General features: G+C 48.0%; 1 protein-coding gene across 1 annotated transcript in view; it reads left to right on the top strand.

Moving 5' to 3' along the window:
• Nucleotides 1-10,879, top strand: part of LOC146010113 (uncharacterized) — a 35,274-nt gene extending 24,395 nt beyond the window's left edge. The window contains exons 4-6 of the mRNA XM_083151035.1: nt 8,188-9,748; nt 10,028-10,206; nt 10,289-10,879. Coding sequence (XP_083007161.1) covers nt 8,188-9,748; nt 10,028-10,206; nt 10,289-10,713 — 2,165 coding nt within the window. The 3' untranslated portion in view covers nt 10,714-10,879. The remainder of the gene's footprint in view (nt 1-8,187; nt 9,749-10,027; nt 10,207-10,288) is intronic.
• The last annotated feature ends 5,521 nt before the right edge of the window (nt 10,880-16,400 follow it).

Genomic DNA, 16,400 nt, shown 5'->3' on the forward strand with positions numbered 1-16,400 from the left:
GCAGTGGTGAATACCATGATTAAGGCCAGGAAGTCGGTGTCTTTGACCAACTACTATAGGGTCTGGAAGACCTATATTAGGTGGTGTGAGCGACAGAAGTCTCATATGTCCAGGTTTTGGCTGTCAAAATTGCTTGAATACCTTCAGGATGTATTTTCTTCAGGTCTCAGCCTCCAATCGCTTAAAGTACAGATATTAGCTCTGTCAATCTTCTTGCAGAAGAGAGTGGCTGTACTTCTGGAGGTGCAAACCTTCCTTCAGGGAGTTTCCAGGTTGAAACCACTATACAAATAACCAGTGGCACCCTGGGATTTGTCTCTGGTGCTGGAGTGTCTTCAAAAGCCCCCTTTTGAACTGTTAAGGTTTGCTGACCTTAAGTTCCTTATGTGGAAATTAGTGTTTTTATTGGCTGTTTCCTCTGCAAAGAGTGTTTCGGAGTTGGGAGCATTGTCCTGTAAGCCTCCCTTCCTTATTTTTCATGACAATAGGGCTGTTCTTAGAACAGTTCCCCAATTTTTGAATTGTAAAAAAGTAGTTTCAGCTTTCCATTTGAATCAGGAGATCGTTCTGCCTGCCCGGAGGGTTCTAGGAAAAGGGACAAATTGAGGAATTTGTATGTGGTGCGCGCCTTGTGCATTTATGTGGACAGAGTTAAAGGTTTTCTGAAGACGGATACCTTATTGGTCTTGTATGATGTACACAAGATAGGCTGGCCCACTTCTAAACAGACAATTGCCAGGTGGTTGAGATCAGTTATTGCTTTTGCATATACTAAAGTTGGTAGGCCTGTTCCGGCCAGGATTAACGCGCATACCACCAGGTCTGTAGCCACCTCTTGGGCGGTTCGCCATGGGGCAACAGCTGAGCAGGTTTGCAGAGCTGCCACTTGATCATCTGTTCACACTTTTGCCAAATTCTACAGGTTCCATGAGTTCGCGTCGTAGGACGCATCATTCGGGCGAGCAGTGATGAGAGCTGCAGACCTGAGCGTACCCACCCAAAGGACCGGCTCTTGAATGTCCCATTGTTGAGCTGTGTCACCAGGACCATTGAAAGAGAAAAATGGATTTTTGTAAGAACTTACCGTTCCAATCCCTTTCTCTGATATGGTCCTGGTGACACAGCGATCCCTCCCTTACGCTCAGTAAGTATGCTCAGTGATGTTTAATGTTAAAGTTTGTGCATATAATATGTTCAGGCGTTTGTACTGAGTTGATGTATTCCAGTGGCTTTGAAAGTTGAACTGAGGATTCTGGGATGCAGGTGCCTATACTAAAAAGCTTTAGTATAGGTGCCTGGCTCCTGCGGACCCTCCTACTTCCCAATGTGAGTTGTGTCACCAGGACCATATCAGAGAAAGGGATTCAAACGGTAAGTTCTTACAAAAATCCCTTTTACCCTCTTGACTTCTCAATCAGAACCTCAAGACATAGATGCCCTCTTGAATTTCGTAGTGGATTCTCCTCACCTCTGATGCCAGCCTCCGAGTGTGGGGAGCAATCACTTGAAGCCGGAGTTTTCAGGACCTAACAGGAAAGTCGGCTGTCCATCAACCTACTGTAATTATGAACTTTGTTCAGGACTCTGCCTGGTGGAACACTTCAAGGCCACCCGGTGGTCAAGTGCAGTCCGACAATATGACCACTGCCGCCTACATCAACCATCTTTTGTTGGGTGGAGAGGAGGATTCCAGCCTTATCCGCAATCTTTATTGTGGGTGTCCTCAATTGGGATGCAGACTTATATATGATTATATATAATCATATATAATTATATGGGTACACATGAGTAGCAATGGATTAATAACCTTTATTCTGAGGTAATGTCACATCCCTTGGGTACCTGGCACATAGATAGCCTATTCCATTCAGGAGATACTCATTTTACCCCTCACCAAACAATTAAGTTGAACAATATTAATATCCCATAAACTAAACACACAGCGGACATTCTAATTTTATTAGTTCACGTTAATACACGATACAACACTGTTATCATCCTTTTCACTGTATTTCTTTTATATATGTCGCTGAGTTTAGCTAGCATCATCCAATGACAGTTACAGTATAATTATTCTCTTGGGACACTTGGTGAGAGAATATAGGGATTATATACACCACACTAATAGTTACCAAGAGTGCCCCTTGTAGGAATACTTCTGTGTCTGTATATATATACTGTATTTCCTTTTCAGGGTCCATGGGTCCCACAGGGGACATCGGGGTTGTAGGTGGATCCAGGGGGTCCGAGGCACCAATCAGCGAAGCTTTTAGTGATTTCCCAGGATGCCCGGGCCCTCTCCCCTACAGCCCCGCCTCCAGGCTCATCTAGTCAGTTTTTGTTTGGTGCCTGCAGGAAGCAGACGCACCTGTTATATCAGCGGGGGTTACCTCACTGAGGTAACCCCACAAAGCTATTTTTTATTTTTACTTTTTGAATCTGCCGCCTCGGCGGCAGAAGCCGCTTTGCGGCTGAGGCTGGTCACCGCCGTCAGTCACTGACGGATGAGCGAGCTGCCGCATCACCCCTCCCGGCGCCGGCTCCATCCAATGACGTCACGGAGGACCTCGGCGGGGAAGACCGCGACGCCTAGCACCGCCGTCGGTCTCCCCCGGGCAGCGTGGCTGGAATAGAAGGAAGGTAAGGCTCCACCTGGAGCGCAAATCGCTGCTGTACCGGGCAGCGTGGGAGACGCACGCGGTAGCTGGCGTGGGTACAGGCTTCGGCCCGGGACCCCACTAGACCACCGGGGAATAGCGCAGACCGGGGCAGAGGGGACCCCATTATTGGCTACACATTCCCGGTGGGGGAAGTCCAGCAAGGGGAGGAGGCGTCGGGTCTGCAGCCACTCCCCCGGCTTTGGCGCCATTCTCACCAGAGATCTGCCGTCCCATTAGCCGAGACCTTGATGCTCGCCCCCCCTCTCTTGGACAGGCGCCATTTCTGCAGCAGCACTTCCAGAGAGCGGGCACACTTCTCCCCTGTGAAATCGCCTACAGGTTCAGTAGCCACTTTCACAGCCACCCTTATTCCCACTTTTCTCCATAGAGTTAAGCGGTTGACACAGGGTGAGGTAGTCTATTCCTGACTAGTGTGTGTGTGACTTGTGCTAGACTTTCATTGCTTCTGTCCAGTGATCTGTCCTTCACCTCTGATATTGAGGCAATACCTCAGTGGTCACAACACTCAGTGAACTCTAGGTTTTCCTTAGTGAATTACCCTATTGTGTACTGTCAGCTCTCCTTGTCAGTGTGTTTTTACACCATGTCTAAAAGAGGGCGTCAGCAGACAGAATCTCCTCAGCTCTTTTCCTGCAAGGGCTGTGCTGCAGGCCTGTCTGATATGGATGTTGATCAGGATGGCCTGTGTGTCAACTGCATTTCCCCTGCGCAGTCCACTGCCACAGTACAACAACCCCCATGGGCAGCTTTCCAACAATTGCTGGGTACTCTTGTGGATCGCTTGCCCGCCACTGTGGCTCCCCCTGTAGTCCAGCTCCCTCCACCTTGGGTGGATGCCCTGTCGACCACGGTGCAGACCTTGCAACAGACTACGGTGGCTATGCAAAAGCTGCTGCCCCAGACCGTACAGCCCAGTAGATCCCTGTTAACTCCGTTGCTGGCAGATACACGGGATGACACTGATGATGGTGGCGATGGGGGAGATGATGTCGACAATGCAGGTGATGACATCAATTTGGATGATGATCAGGATGACCCAATGCCCGTGGATACTCCTGCTGCTCAGGCAGAGACTCCTGACGTGGCAGCCCTGATACATGCTATTAAAGAGGTTCTATTATATGACCCTGAGGAGCCTGAACCTGTCGTTAAGACAAAAGATGTCTTTAAAAAGCAAAAGGTCAAGGCCCAGTTCCCACATTCTGATTACCTAACAGAAATGAGAACTAATCAGTGGGAGGAGTTAGGCAAGAAGGCCAGCATTCCACGGAGGGTTTTAAACAAATACCCCCTCCCACCAGAGGATTGCAAACCATGGGAAATACCACCCTCAGTGGATCCCCATGTCACAAGACTGGTAAAGCCATCGGTGTTACCTGTCTCATCTGGGTCCAATCTAGGGGACCAAACTGACAGGCGCCTGGAACAGGCTCTTAAAGCCACCTTTTCCTACTCTGGCGCAGTTCAAAGGCCTACTATAGCGGCTACTTGGGCAGCTAAAGCCATTCTCCCGTGGGTTTAGACCTTGGAGGAGGAGCTTACGCAGGATGCATCTGAGGATGCTAAACTGTGCATCCTCCATATCAAACAAGCAGCTTCCTATATAATGGACGCCATGTCGGATGCTGGTACACTAGCAGCCAAGGCCTCAGCTAGTTCTGTGCTAGCACGCCGCATCATCTGGCTCCAACCTTGGAAAGTGGACTTAGAGTCCAAAAAGACCCTGGAGTTACTACCCTTTAAGGGTGAAACTCTTTTCGAAGAGGAACTTAATAAAATAGTAGCCTCTCTGGCAGCAGCTAAGACTGCATGCCTCCCAACAGCTCTTCCTCAGAAGTCTAGGCCTGCCTTTCGGTCCTTTTGTCCACAGGGCAAGGCCAGAGGTCAGCCTTTTACAAAACCTTCCCCCTCCCGTAAACCTGGTAAGGCAAAGCCCAAAGCAGGCTTGGGCGGCTAGACAGGCCCCAAACAAGCCTGACAAGCCTTCCGCATGACGGGGCGGGCCTCACGCAGGGGGAGCCCCAGGTGGGAGGCAGACTTATTCTCTTCTCCCAACGGTGGCTGTCCACGACAAAGGACGCCTGGGTGAGGGAAGTGGTGTCTCGGGGCTATTCCATTTCTTTCAAAAGGACACCACCCAAAAAGTTATTTTGCACAGGCCTCCCGCACGATCCTGTAAAAGCAGACCACCTACAAAGGATTTTGCAGTCCCTGCTACGGTCTCAGGTTATTGTCCCCGTACCTGCCCACCAGAGAGGACAGTGGTTTTACTCGACACTCTTTCTGGTCCCAAAACAAAACTGGACATTCAGACCCATTCTGAACTTAAAGGCGCTAAACAAGTCAGTCAGAGTGTCCAAGTTCAGAATGGAAACGTTGAGGTCAATTATCCTGGCGCTGGAGGCTGGGGATTACATGGTGTCCCTGGACATCCGGGATGCGTACCTACATGTCCCCATCCTTCCAGCGCACCAAAAGTACCTGAGGTTCGCCATCCTACACAGGCACTTTCAGTTCAGAGCTCTGCCTTTTGGACTGGCCACTGCCCCAAGAATCTTCACGAAGATCATGGCGGTAATGGCCTCGCTACTACACCAGCAGGGCATTCGGGTGTTCCCTTACTTGGACGACCTCTTGCTGGTGGCAAAGTCGCCAGACATCCTCCTGTCGCACTTGCAGACGACAATTACAACTCTACAGGACCACGGGTGGCTCCTTAACTGGGAAAAGTCCATCCTGCTTCCATCGCAACGCATGCTGCACCTGGGAGCTCTTCTGGACACCAGGGCCCTCCGGCTCTTTCTTCCTGTGGACAAAAGTGCTGCCTTACATCAGCACATTCGCAAATTCCTCTCCAGCCCACGGGTCACAGTTCATTGGGCGATGAAAATTCTGGGTCGGATGGTGTCCACTTTCGACATGGTCGAGTGGGCCCAGTTCCACTCTCGCCCTCTTCAGAGTCTCATATTGAAGAGGTGGGACTGTCTGACCCAGCATATCAGGGCTACCTCCTTCCAACTTACTCAGGAAGTCCGGGAGTCCCTCCAGTGGTGGCTGCAATCGCAGCACCTGTCGACAGGCCGACCATTCTGGTTTGCCGAATGGCTGGTCCTCACAACCGACGCCAGCTTGCAAGGCTGGGGAGCGGTAGTAGGATCCCAGTCCTTGCAAGGCGTATGGACAGTTCAGGAGTCCAGGCTGTCCATAAACGTTCTGGAATTGAGGGCAGCGTACAATGCGCTACTCGGAGCAAGGGACCTGATCCAGGGCAAACCAGTACAGATCCGGTCCGACAACACCATAACGGTGGCGTACATAAACCGCCAAGGGGGCACCCGCAGCGTGGCGGCCCTACAGGAAGTTTCCAGAATTCTCCTGTGGGCGGAACAAAATCTCCCGGCACTCTCAGCTGTCTTCATCCCGGGTGTCCTGAACTGGGAAGCAGACTTCCTGAGCCGTCAGGACATTCATCCGGGGGAGTGGTCTCTCCACCCGGAGGTCTTTGCCACTCTCACAGACAGTTGGGGCGTGCCGGACGTGGATCTCATGGCGTCCAGGCACAACCGCAAAGAGAAAAGGTTCGGATCCAGGACAAGGGATCCTCTAGCCGACTTCACAGACGTTCTCACAGTTCCATGGAGATTTCATCTCCCGTACGTATTCCCTCCAGTCAATATGATCCCAAGGATCATCAGGAAATTCAAAGTGGAACGCGGGAATCTTATATTGATTGCCCCATTTTGGCCACGCAGGCCTTGGTTTGTGGACTTGCTACAAATGTCGCACCTACCACACATCCCGTTGCCATCTCGGAAGGATCTGTTGTCGCAGGGCCCCTTCCTACACCTGGATCCTCAGCGCCTGTCTTTGACGGCGTGGCGCTTGAAACTACCCTACTGAAACAGAAGGGTTTTTCCTCAAGAGTGGCTAGGACTATGATTCAGGCACGTAAACCATCGTCGTCCAGAATCTACTACCGGATTTGGCATACGTTCTTTTCTTGGTGTACTTCCAGGAAATACAATCCCAAAGTCTTTAAAATAGCCAGGATCTTGGCTTTCCTGCAGAAAGGCCTGGATATGGGACTGCGGCTGGCATCGTTAAAAGTCCAGGTTTCAGCCCTGTCGGTCTGGTTCCAAAGGAAAATTGCGCTGCTACCAGATGTCCGCACTTTCTTTCAAGGAGTACTACATGTGCAGCCACCGTATACTCCTCCTACCATGCCTTGGGACCTTACGTTGGTATTGCAGGCATTGGCTAAGCCACCTTTTGAGCCCTTTCACTCAGTGGATCTTAAGTGGCTTACGGTTAAAACGGTTTTTCTCCTGGCAATCTCATCTGCTAGGAGGGTTTCTGATCTTTCGGCCCTGTCCTGGAAACCTCCCTTCCTTATCTTCCATGCGGATAGGGTGGTTCTGAGAACCATACCGTCACACCTCCCTAAGGTCATTTCCAGGTTCCATCTGAATCAGGAAATAGTGGTTCCGGCCTTTACATCTGAAAATTTATCCCAGCAGGAACGCCTTCTGGATGTGGTCAGGGCTCTGACTATTTATGTGGAACGTACCAGAACAGTCAGGAAATCTGATTCTCTTTTTGTACTGTACGGGTTTCACAAAAAGGGCTGGCCTGCCACTAAGCAGACCATTGCCCGCTGGATTCGTATGGCCATCCATCAAGTGTATCAACAGGCAAAGTTACCTATCCCAGTGTCAATCAAAGCACATTCTACCAGGGCGGTTGGTCCGTCTTGGGCGGCAAGCAGAGGAGCTTCTGCCGAACAACTGTGCAAGTCTGCAACGTGGTCATCTGTCCATACTTTCACCAGATTTTATGCTTTTGACATGTTCGCCTCCCAGGATGCTTCCTTTGGTCGTCGGGTTCTTCTGGCACCTCAGGCAAATTCCCTCCCTTGAATATACGGCTTGTGACATCCCCGATGTCCCCTGTGGGACCCATGGACCCTGAAAAGGAAAAGGAGAGTATGGTAGACCTACCTTTGTTAACTCCCTTTCCTTGAAGTCCATGGGAACCACAGGGCGCCCTCCCTTTAATTTGCTACTGAGTTATCCCTAGAAGTGGTATTATCCTTATGTGACCTGCAATGACCATATTTTGCTCATGTTAGCTCTTATGTGTGTATGAGTCTATGGGCATGTGTGCCTGTCCTTCTCTCCTCTCCTCTCCGCTTCCTGCTTACGGCTTGTTACTAAAAACTGACTAGATGAGCCTGGAGGCGGGGCTGTAGGGGAGAGGGCCCGGGCATCCTGGGAAATCACTAAAAGCTTCGCTGATTGGTGCCTCGGACCCCCTGGATCCACCTACAACCCCGATGTCCCCTGTGGTTCCCATGGACTTCAAGGAAAGGGAGTTAACAAAGGTAGGTCTACCATAACTCTCCTTATCTCTGCATTATTGAATACATTAATATAGAGGGATTGGATAGCTATACTATATATAGGCTGTGCAGATTAATTCTAGGTTTGCTTTATTTAATTCCCTGCAGATAAAGACAGAAGGAAGAATATCGTGATGGGAGATCGAATTTTGTTTCCAGACATTAAAATAGAAGATAACATCATACGAGATTCTCCAAGAAAAAACACCATTATCTCCGATATACATCCAGTGCTTCTTAATGCAAATTCATCATCTGATCCTTCATCTCAAGGGGACTCTACTCCTAATAACTCTGCCATTGTTACACGTAGTACAGGTCATACAGCTGATTCAGGCTTTCCATGTTCTGAGTGTGGAAAAAGTTTTACATTTAAATCACATCTTGTTAGTCATCAGAGAACTCACACAGGTGAGAAACCATTTCCATGTTCTGAGTGTGGAAAATGTTTTAAACAGAAATTAGGTCTTGTTATTCATCAGAGAAGTCACACAGGTGAGAAGCCATTTCCATGCTCTGAGTGTGGGAAATGTTTTAAGCGGAAATCACATCTCAATGCACATCAGAAAAGTCACACAGGCGAGGAACTATTTCCATGTTCTGAGTGTGGAAAATGTTTTTCTTACAAATCTGCTCTTGTTCTTCATCAGAGAAGTCACACAGGTGAGAAACCATTTCCATGTTCTGAGTGTGGAAAATGTTTTACACAGAAAGTAAATCTTGTTATACATCAGAGAACTCACACAGGTGAGAAACCATTCCTATGTTCTGAGTGTGGAAAATGGTTTAAACAGAAATTGGGTCTTATTATTCATCAGAGAAGTCACACAGGTGAGAAGCCATTTCCATGCTCTGAGTGTGGGAAATGTTTTAAGCAGAAATCACATCTCAATACACATCAGAAAAGTCACACAGGCGAGGAACTATTTCCATGTTCTGAGTGTGGGAAATGTTTTTCTTACAAATCAGCTCTTGTTATTCATCAGAGAAGTCACACAGGTGAGAAACCATTTCCATGTTCTGAGTGTGGAAAATGTTTTAAACATAAAGAAAATCTTGTTATACATCAGAGAACTCACACAGGTGAGAAACCATTCCTATGTTCTGAGTGTGGAAAATGGTTTAAACAGAAATTGGGTCTTGTTATTCATCAGAGAAGTCACACAGGTGAGAAGCCATTTCCATGCTCTGAGTGTGGGAAATGTTTTACAAATAAATCAATTCTTATTACACATCAGACAATTCACACAGGTGAGAAACCATTTCCATGTTCTGAGTGTGGAAAATGTTTTACACATAAATCAAATCTTATTAGACATCAGAGAAGTCACACAGGAGAGAAACCATATCCATGTTTGGAGTGTGGAAAATGTTTTTCAGAGAAATCAGTTCTTACAAAACATCAGAGAAGTCACACAGGTGAGAAGCCATTTCCATGCTCTGAGTGTGGGAAATGTTTTAAGCAGAAATCACATCTCAATACACATCAGAAAAGTCACACAGGCAAGGAACTATTTCCATGTTCTGAGTGTGGGAAATGTTTTTCTTGCAAATCAGCTCTTGTTATTCATCAGAGAACTCACACAGGTGAGAAACCATTTCCATGTTCTGAGTGTGGAAAATGTTTTACACAGAAAGGAAATCTTGTAATACATCAGAACTCACACAGGTGAGAAACCATTCCCATGTTCTGAGTGTGGAAAATGCTTTAAACAGAAATTAGGTCTTGTTATTCATCAGAGAAGTCACACCGGTAAGAAAGCATTTCCATGCTCTGAGTGTGGGAAATGTTTCCAACAGAAATCACTTCTCAATACACATCAGAAAAGTCACACAGGTGAACTATTTCTTGTTCTTCATCAGAGAAGTCACACAGGTGAGAAACCATTCCTATGTTCTGAGTATGGAAAATGCTTTAAACAGAAATTAGGTCTTGTATTCATCAGAGAAGTCACACAGGTGAGAAACCATTTCCATGCTCTGAGTGTGGGAAATGTTTTACACAGATATCACATCTTGTTATACATCAGAGAACTCACACAGGTGAGAAACCATTTCCATGTTCTGAGTGTGGAAAATGTTTTACACAGAAAGTAAGTCTTGTTATACATCAGAGAACTCACACAGGTGAGAAACCATTCCTATGTTCTGAATGTTGAAAATGCTTTAAACAGAAATTAGGTCTTGTTATTCATCCGAAGTCACACAGGTGAGAAGTTATTTCCATGCTCTGAGTGTGGGAGATGTTTTAAACAGAAATCACATCTCAATACACATCAGAAAAGGCACACAGGCGAGGAACTATTTCCATGTTCTGAGTGTGGGAAATGTTTTTCTTACAAATCTGCTCTTGTTCTTCATCAGAGACGTCACACAGGTGAGAAACCATTTCCATGTTCTGAGTGTGGACAATGTTTTACACAGAAAGTAAATCTTGTTATACATCAGAGAACTCACACAGGTGAGAAACCATTTCTATGTTCTAAGTGTGGAAAATGTTTTACACGGATATCACATCTTGTTATACATCAGAGAAGTCACACAGGTGAGAAACTATTTCCATGTTCTGAGTGTGGAAAAATGTTTTACACAGAAAGTAAATCTTGTTATACATCAGAGAACTCACACAGGTGAGAAACCATTTCCATGTTCTGAGTGTGGAAAATGCTTTAAACAGAAATTAGGTCTTGTTGTATAGGGTGTTATTTTTAACTACTTTTTGGACGCCATTTTGTCATGTATAACCTCCATTTTGTATCTGTAAAACTTCATTGCTATATAAATGTACTTTTTATTAGTATTAGTGTTTTCTCTTTCAATGGTCCTGGTGACACAGCTCAACACTGGCATGTAGGAGGGTCCGAAGGAGCCAGGCACCTATCCTAAAGCTTTTAGAGGGTAGGCTCCTCCCCTACTGCATCCCGGACTCACTCTTCAGTTCGTGTTAGGTGCCCACTGGAGTGGGTGCTATTCTAAAGGGCTGCAGGAGCAGCTGAAGAATTAGAGTAGTTAGGGGAATTTTATTGTTTTATTAATTTTACTCTAGCTAGGTAGGCACAGTGTGAGGATTCTCATAGTGAATCCTCACACTGATAGCGCTGCAGGAGCTGACAGAAGCGCGTCCTGTCAGCTCACTGTGCACAAGGGAGACACTGTCTGGCCTCCCTGTGCAGCGCTTACAGCTTCTTTTAAGAAGCTGCCTGGGCTCCGGAGTGTCCTGAAACCGGCTTCACATTTAGGTGGGGATCATGGGGGACAGGCGCTCCGTGATGGCGGCGGCCATTTTCTGCGGAGCTTACACACTGAGCTCCTATATGAGAGGACAGGAGTGTTGTTACAGGCATGTTCCAAGTGGTCCCCAGTCGAGGGGGAGATACTGGAACTAGGAAATCCTACCTAGGGAGCGGCTGACTGGGGGTGGTTGGCGCCAAAAGTCACGGACCCCGCAGCAGCAGGGACTATGGTCTCTTCCCTCACTCTGTGTTTGGCGCCTTTCAGAACGCTTGCAGCGGAGCTGAGCTGGCTTACAGATCCTGGCAGAGTGTTTGGATTTCCTGGGCATCGTTTCCCCGCATCTGAAACCGACAGACAGCTAAGTGACTGAGTGCATTAAACCTGTATAATCGTTTGTACATTGTATGCACTGTGTAGTTCACTTTTCATCATGTCTGAGCAACATGCTGTGGTTTTGGGGGAGGGAGCCCTTATTGCACTGAGCGCTTGTAATGTGTGTACACAAAAATTTGTCCCTGAGCAGATGGCCAAGGGGGGCTTATGTAATGCTTGCGCTGCTGTGAGACCCATGGGGAGTGAACCTCAGAGGGCAGAGCAGATTGAACCCGCGTGGGCTAGTGCCCTGGGCAGGTCAGTGAACGCTTTGGTGCAGCTTCTGGACAGACAGAGTGATGTCTTGGTAGAATCCCAGAGACCTATGCCATCATCTCAGCAGTCCTCTGGCTCCTTGCCTCTTACCCAGGCAGATCCTGCCTTTATTCAGGTGATGCAGGATACTGCAAGGGGGATCAACAGGTTTAGTGAGATACTAGACAAGATTGATGTTGAGGTTGCAGGGACCCCTAAAAGGTCTTATGCTATGCCTGCATTGGTAGATGAGGAGGAGGGAGCGTATACTGACATCCCCTGGGATCAGGGTGATGATTTGGAAGATTCCTCTTCTGCAGGGGTAGAGGATCTTATTGTAGCTGTGAAACAGGCTTTGAAACTGTCAGTGGAGGATAAGACTCCTGCTAAAGGTGTGTTTAAGCGACAGCGTAAGGAGGCTGTTACTTTTCCTTCGGATGAAGGTTTACAGGAATTGTTGGAAGGGGCTTGGAAAACCCCTGATAAGAGGCTGCAGATGCCTAAGAGATTCCTTAGTCTGTACCCCATGCCAGAGGCTCATGCGGAGCTCTGGGAAAAAGTGCCAGTTGTGGATGCTTCAGTGGCACGTTTGTCCAAGGCTACTGTATTACCAGTACAAGGCGGTGCAGATTTCAAAGATCCGGTGGACAAAAAGCTGGAGGGAAACCTCAAAACTATATTTGCAGGGGTGGGATTCACCCTACGTCCTCTTATTGCTTCAGCCTGGGTCTCTAAGGCCATGATTGAGTGGGCTAATGAGTTATGCACCATGCTACAGGCTGACTCTGGTGTATTGCTGCTGGCGGAGAAGCGAAAGGCGGCTGCTGAGTATGTGTTGGAAGCAGAGGAGGAAGCACTCAAAATGGCAACCAGAGTGTCCACAGTGTCTATTAATGCCAGGAGAGTGCTCTGGCTTAAGGCCTGTGAAGCAGACAATGAGTCTAAGAAGGCCTTAGAAACTTTAGCTTTCAAAGGAAAGTTATTATTTGTATCAGAATTAGAGGAAATCATTAAACAAGCCACGGGCGGCAAAAGTACATTTCTGCCGGCCCCCACGGCTAAGCAGACTTCCAGATTTTCTGCCTTTAGGCCGTCCTTTCGGCCCTCCCCTAGAGGTGGTGCGTCCTTTCGAGGACAGTCCTTTAGGGGAAAGTTTCAGTCCTCTAGGGGCAAGGCCCCGAAGTCCGAGTTTGGCTCCTTTCACAAGAAGCCTGCCACCAAAGGAGAGGACAAACCCTCCGCATGACTGTCAGGGGTTTTGCCCGGCAGTGATAAAGGTGGGGGGGCGTCTCTCACATTTCAGGGACACATGGGCTTCTCTAGACCAGGATGCCTGGGTGTTAGACATTATAGCCCAGGGTTACAAAATTCCTTTCAGAGGTCTGCCTCTGAAAAGATTTATCCCCACATCTTTGCCAAAGGAAGCTCGGCTTCGTACAGCTCTTGTGAGAGCAGCTCACTCCCTGTTAGAGAAGGGGGTGGTTACTCTGGTTCCCAGGGCAGAGTGGAAGAAAGGCTTTTATTCCACTCTGTTTCTAGTGCCCAAACCAGATGGGTCTTTCAGACCAATACTAAATTTGAAGTCTCTAAATGTCCATTTATGGGTAGACCATTTCAAAATGGAGTCTCTACGGTCAGTGCTCCTGAGCCTGGACCAGGGAGAATTTTTGGCGTCCATGGATGTCCAGGACGCATATCTGCATGTTCCTATACACCCGGAACATCAAGCCTTGTTGAGGTTTGCAATAGGAGACCTGCATTTACAGTTCCAGGCGTTGCCCTTTGGTCTGGCCACCGCGCCAAGGGTATTCACAAAAATAATGTCAGTGATGGCGGCTGTGCTGAGGCTCAGGGGAATCACAGTGATACCTTATTTGGACGACCTGCTGTTCAAAGCAGAGTCAGCAGCCATGCTGCAGAGTCATTTGGCAGAAGCCATCGGTTTTTTGCAGGCTCACGGCTGGATTTTAAACTTACAAAAATCTCAGTTGGTACCATCACAGAGGCTCCAATTCTTGGGAGTCATTCTGGATACCCATCTCCATCGGGTATTTCTCCCGGAGGCAAAGGCCAGGGATCTGGTCGCCTTAGTCCAGGAGATTCTCAGCGCTCGGAGCATTTCAGTATGGAGGTGCCTCAAGCTGCTGGGGAAAATGGTGGCGTCGTTCGAGACGCTGCAATTTGCCAGGTTCCACTCTCGGGTGTTCCAATGGAACATCTTGACGGCTTGGTCAGGCAACACACAGACCATGAAGTCGGAGCTGATAGTGCTGTCTTCGGACACTCGAGACTCCTTGAAATGGTGGACAGAAGTGGATTCCCTTCAGTGGGGTCGGTCATTGCAGACCTGGAACTGGCTGGTAGTTACTACCGACGCCAGCCTCAAGGGCTGGGGGGCAGTAGTCTTAGACCTCAGGCTGCAGGGCTTGTGGACTGTAGAGGAGTCGGCTCTACCGATCAACATCTTGGAGCTGAGGGCTGTCTGGAAAGTGATTTCCTTGGCCGGAGACAGGTTACAGAACCTCCCTTTAAGGATTCAGACCGACAATGCCACAGCTGTGGCGTATCTGAATCACCAGGGAGGCACACGCAGCAAATTAGCCATGTGGGAGGCGTCCAGAATCTTCCTGTGGGCGGAACAGAATGTTCCAGCTGTATCAGCTATATTCATACCAGGAGTGGAGAATATAGAGGCCGACTTCCTGAGCAGTGAGGAGCTCAAGGAAGGGGAATGGAGCTTAAACCCTCAGGTGTTTCAGCAGATCACCTTGAAGTGGGGAACTCCGGATGTGGACCTGATGGCATCCAGGTTCAACCATCAAGTGCCCATGTTCTATGCCAGAACGAGGGATCCACTAGCGGAGGCGGTGGATGCTATGACTATCCCCTGGGAGGGGAATCTCCTTTATGCCTTTCCACCGGTACCAATGCTGGCGAGACTTCTAAAGAAAATAGGCGCAGGCGGTTCCGGTGATCTTAGTGGCCCCGGATTGGCCAAGGAGGTCCTGGTACTCGAGACTTCAGAGGTTGTCTGTGGACTCGTGGCGTCTACCTCTGAGGCCAGACCTTCTAAGACAAGGCCCATTCAATCACCTGGATTCAGCTCGATTAATTTTGACGGCCTGGCTATTGAGACCGCCATTTTGAGAAGTAAAGGTTTTTCTGATGCAGTGGTTCACACTATGATTAAAGCCAGGAAGGCTGTATCCTCTGCAAATTATTATAGAGTCTGGAAAACTTACATTCGGTGGTGTGAGAGACGGAAGTCACACACATTCCGTTTTAAGTTATCAAAAATGATGGAATTTTTACAAGATGGTTTCTCATCGGGCTTAAGTCTTCAGTCATTGAAGGTGCAGATCTCGGCCTTGTCCATCTATTTCAGGAAGAGGATAGCCATTTTACCGGAAATTCAGACTTTTTTACAGGGGGTATCTAGGTTGAAACCTCCATACAAACAACCAGTAGCTCCTTGGGATTTGTCACTGGTTTTGGAATGCCTTCAAAAGGCACCCTTTGAACCGTTGAGGTCAGCAGACCTTAAGTTTCTCACATGGAAGCTGGTGTTCTTGTTGGCGGTGGCATCAGCTAAGAGGGTGTCAGAGTTAGGAGCTTTGTCATGTAAATCTCCTTTCTTAATTTTTCAAGACGATAGGGCAGTTCTTCGGACAGTGCCTCAGTTTTTACCGAAGGTAGTCTCTGCCTTCCATCTAAATCAGGAGATAATTCTACCTGTGTTTTAACCCCCAGAGGGTTCTAAGAAAAGGGACAAGTTGAAGAGTTTGGATGTTGTGCGTGCTTTACGCATTTATGTGGACAGAGTAAAGAGTGTCAGAAAGACTGACACCTTGTTGGTGTTGTATGACATACATAAAATTGGTTGGCCTGCATCTAAGCAGACTATTGCTAGGTGGTTGCGATCTGTGATAGCTTTTGCATACACCAAAGTGGGAAGGCCTGTACCGGCCAGAATAAATGCGCATACCACCAGGTCAGTTGCCACCTCTTGGGCGGTTCGACATGGGGCAACAGCTGAGCAGGTTTGCAGGGCTGCCACTTGGTCATCTGTTCATACCTTTGCCAAATTCTATAGATTCCATGAGTTCGCGTCGGAGGACGCATCATTCGGGCGAGCAGTGCTGAGAGCTGCAGACCTGAGCGTACCCACCCAAAGGACCGGCTCTGGAACGTCCCAGTGTTGAGCTGTGTCACCAGGACCATTGAAAGAGAAAAAGGGATTTTTGTAAGAACTTACCGTTCGAATCCCTTTCTCTGATATGGTCCTGGTGACACAGCGATCCCTCCCTTACGCTCAGTAAGTATGCCAGAAGTTTCATGATGTTCATGTTAAAATGGTTACAGTTAACAGCTATTGTTATAAAATGTGCATATAATATGTGCAGGCATTTGTACTGAGTTAATGTATTCCAGTGGCTTTGAAAGATTGAACTGACGAGTCC

The sequence above is a fragment of the Crinia signifera genome, chromosome 6 (genome assembly GCF_055691185.1).
Source record: "Crinia signifera chromosome 6, ASM5569118v1, whole genome shotgun sequence".
In the NCBI taxonomy this organism is placed as follows: Eukaryota; Metazoa; Chordata; class Amphibia; order Anura; family Myobatrachidae; genus Crinia; species Crinia signifera.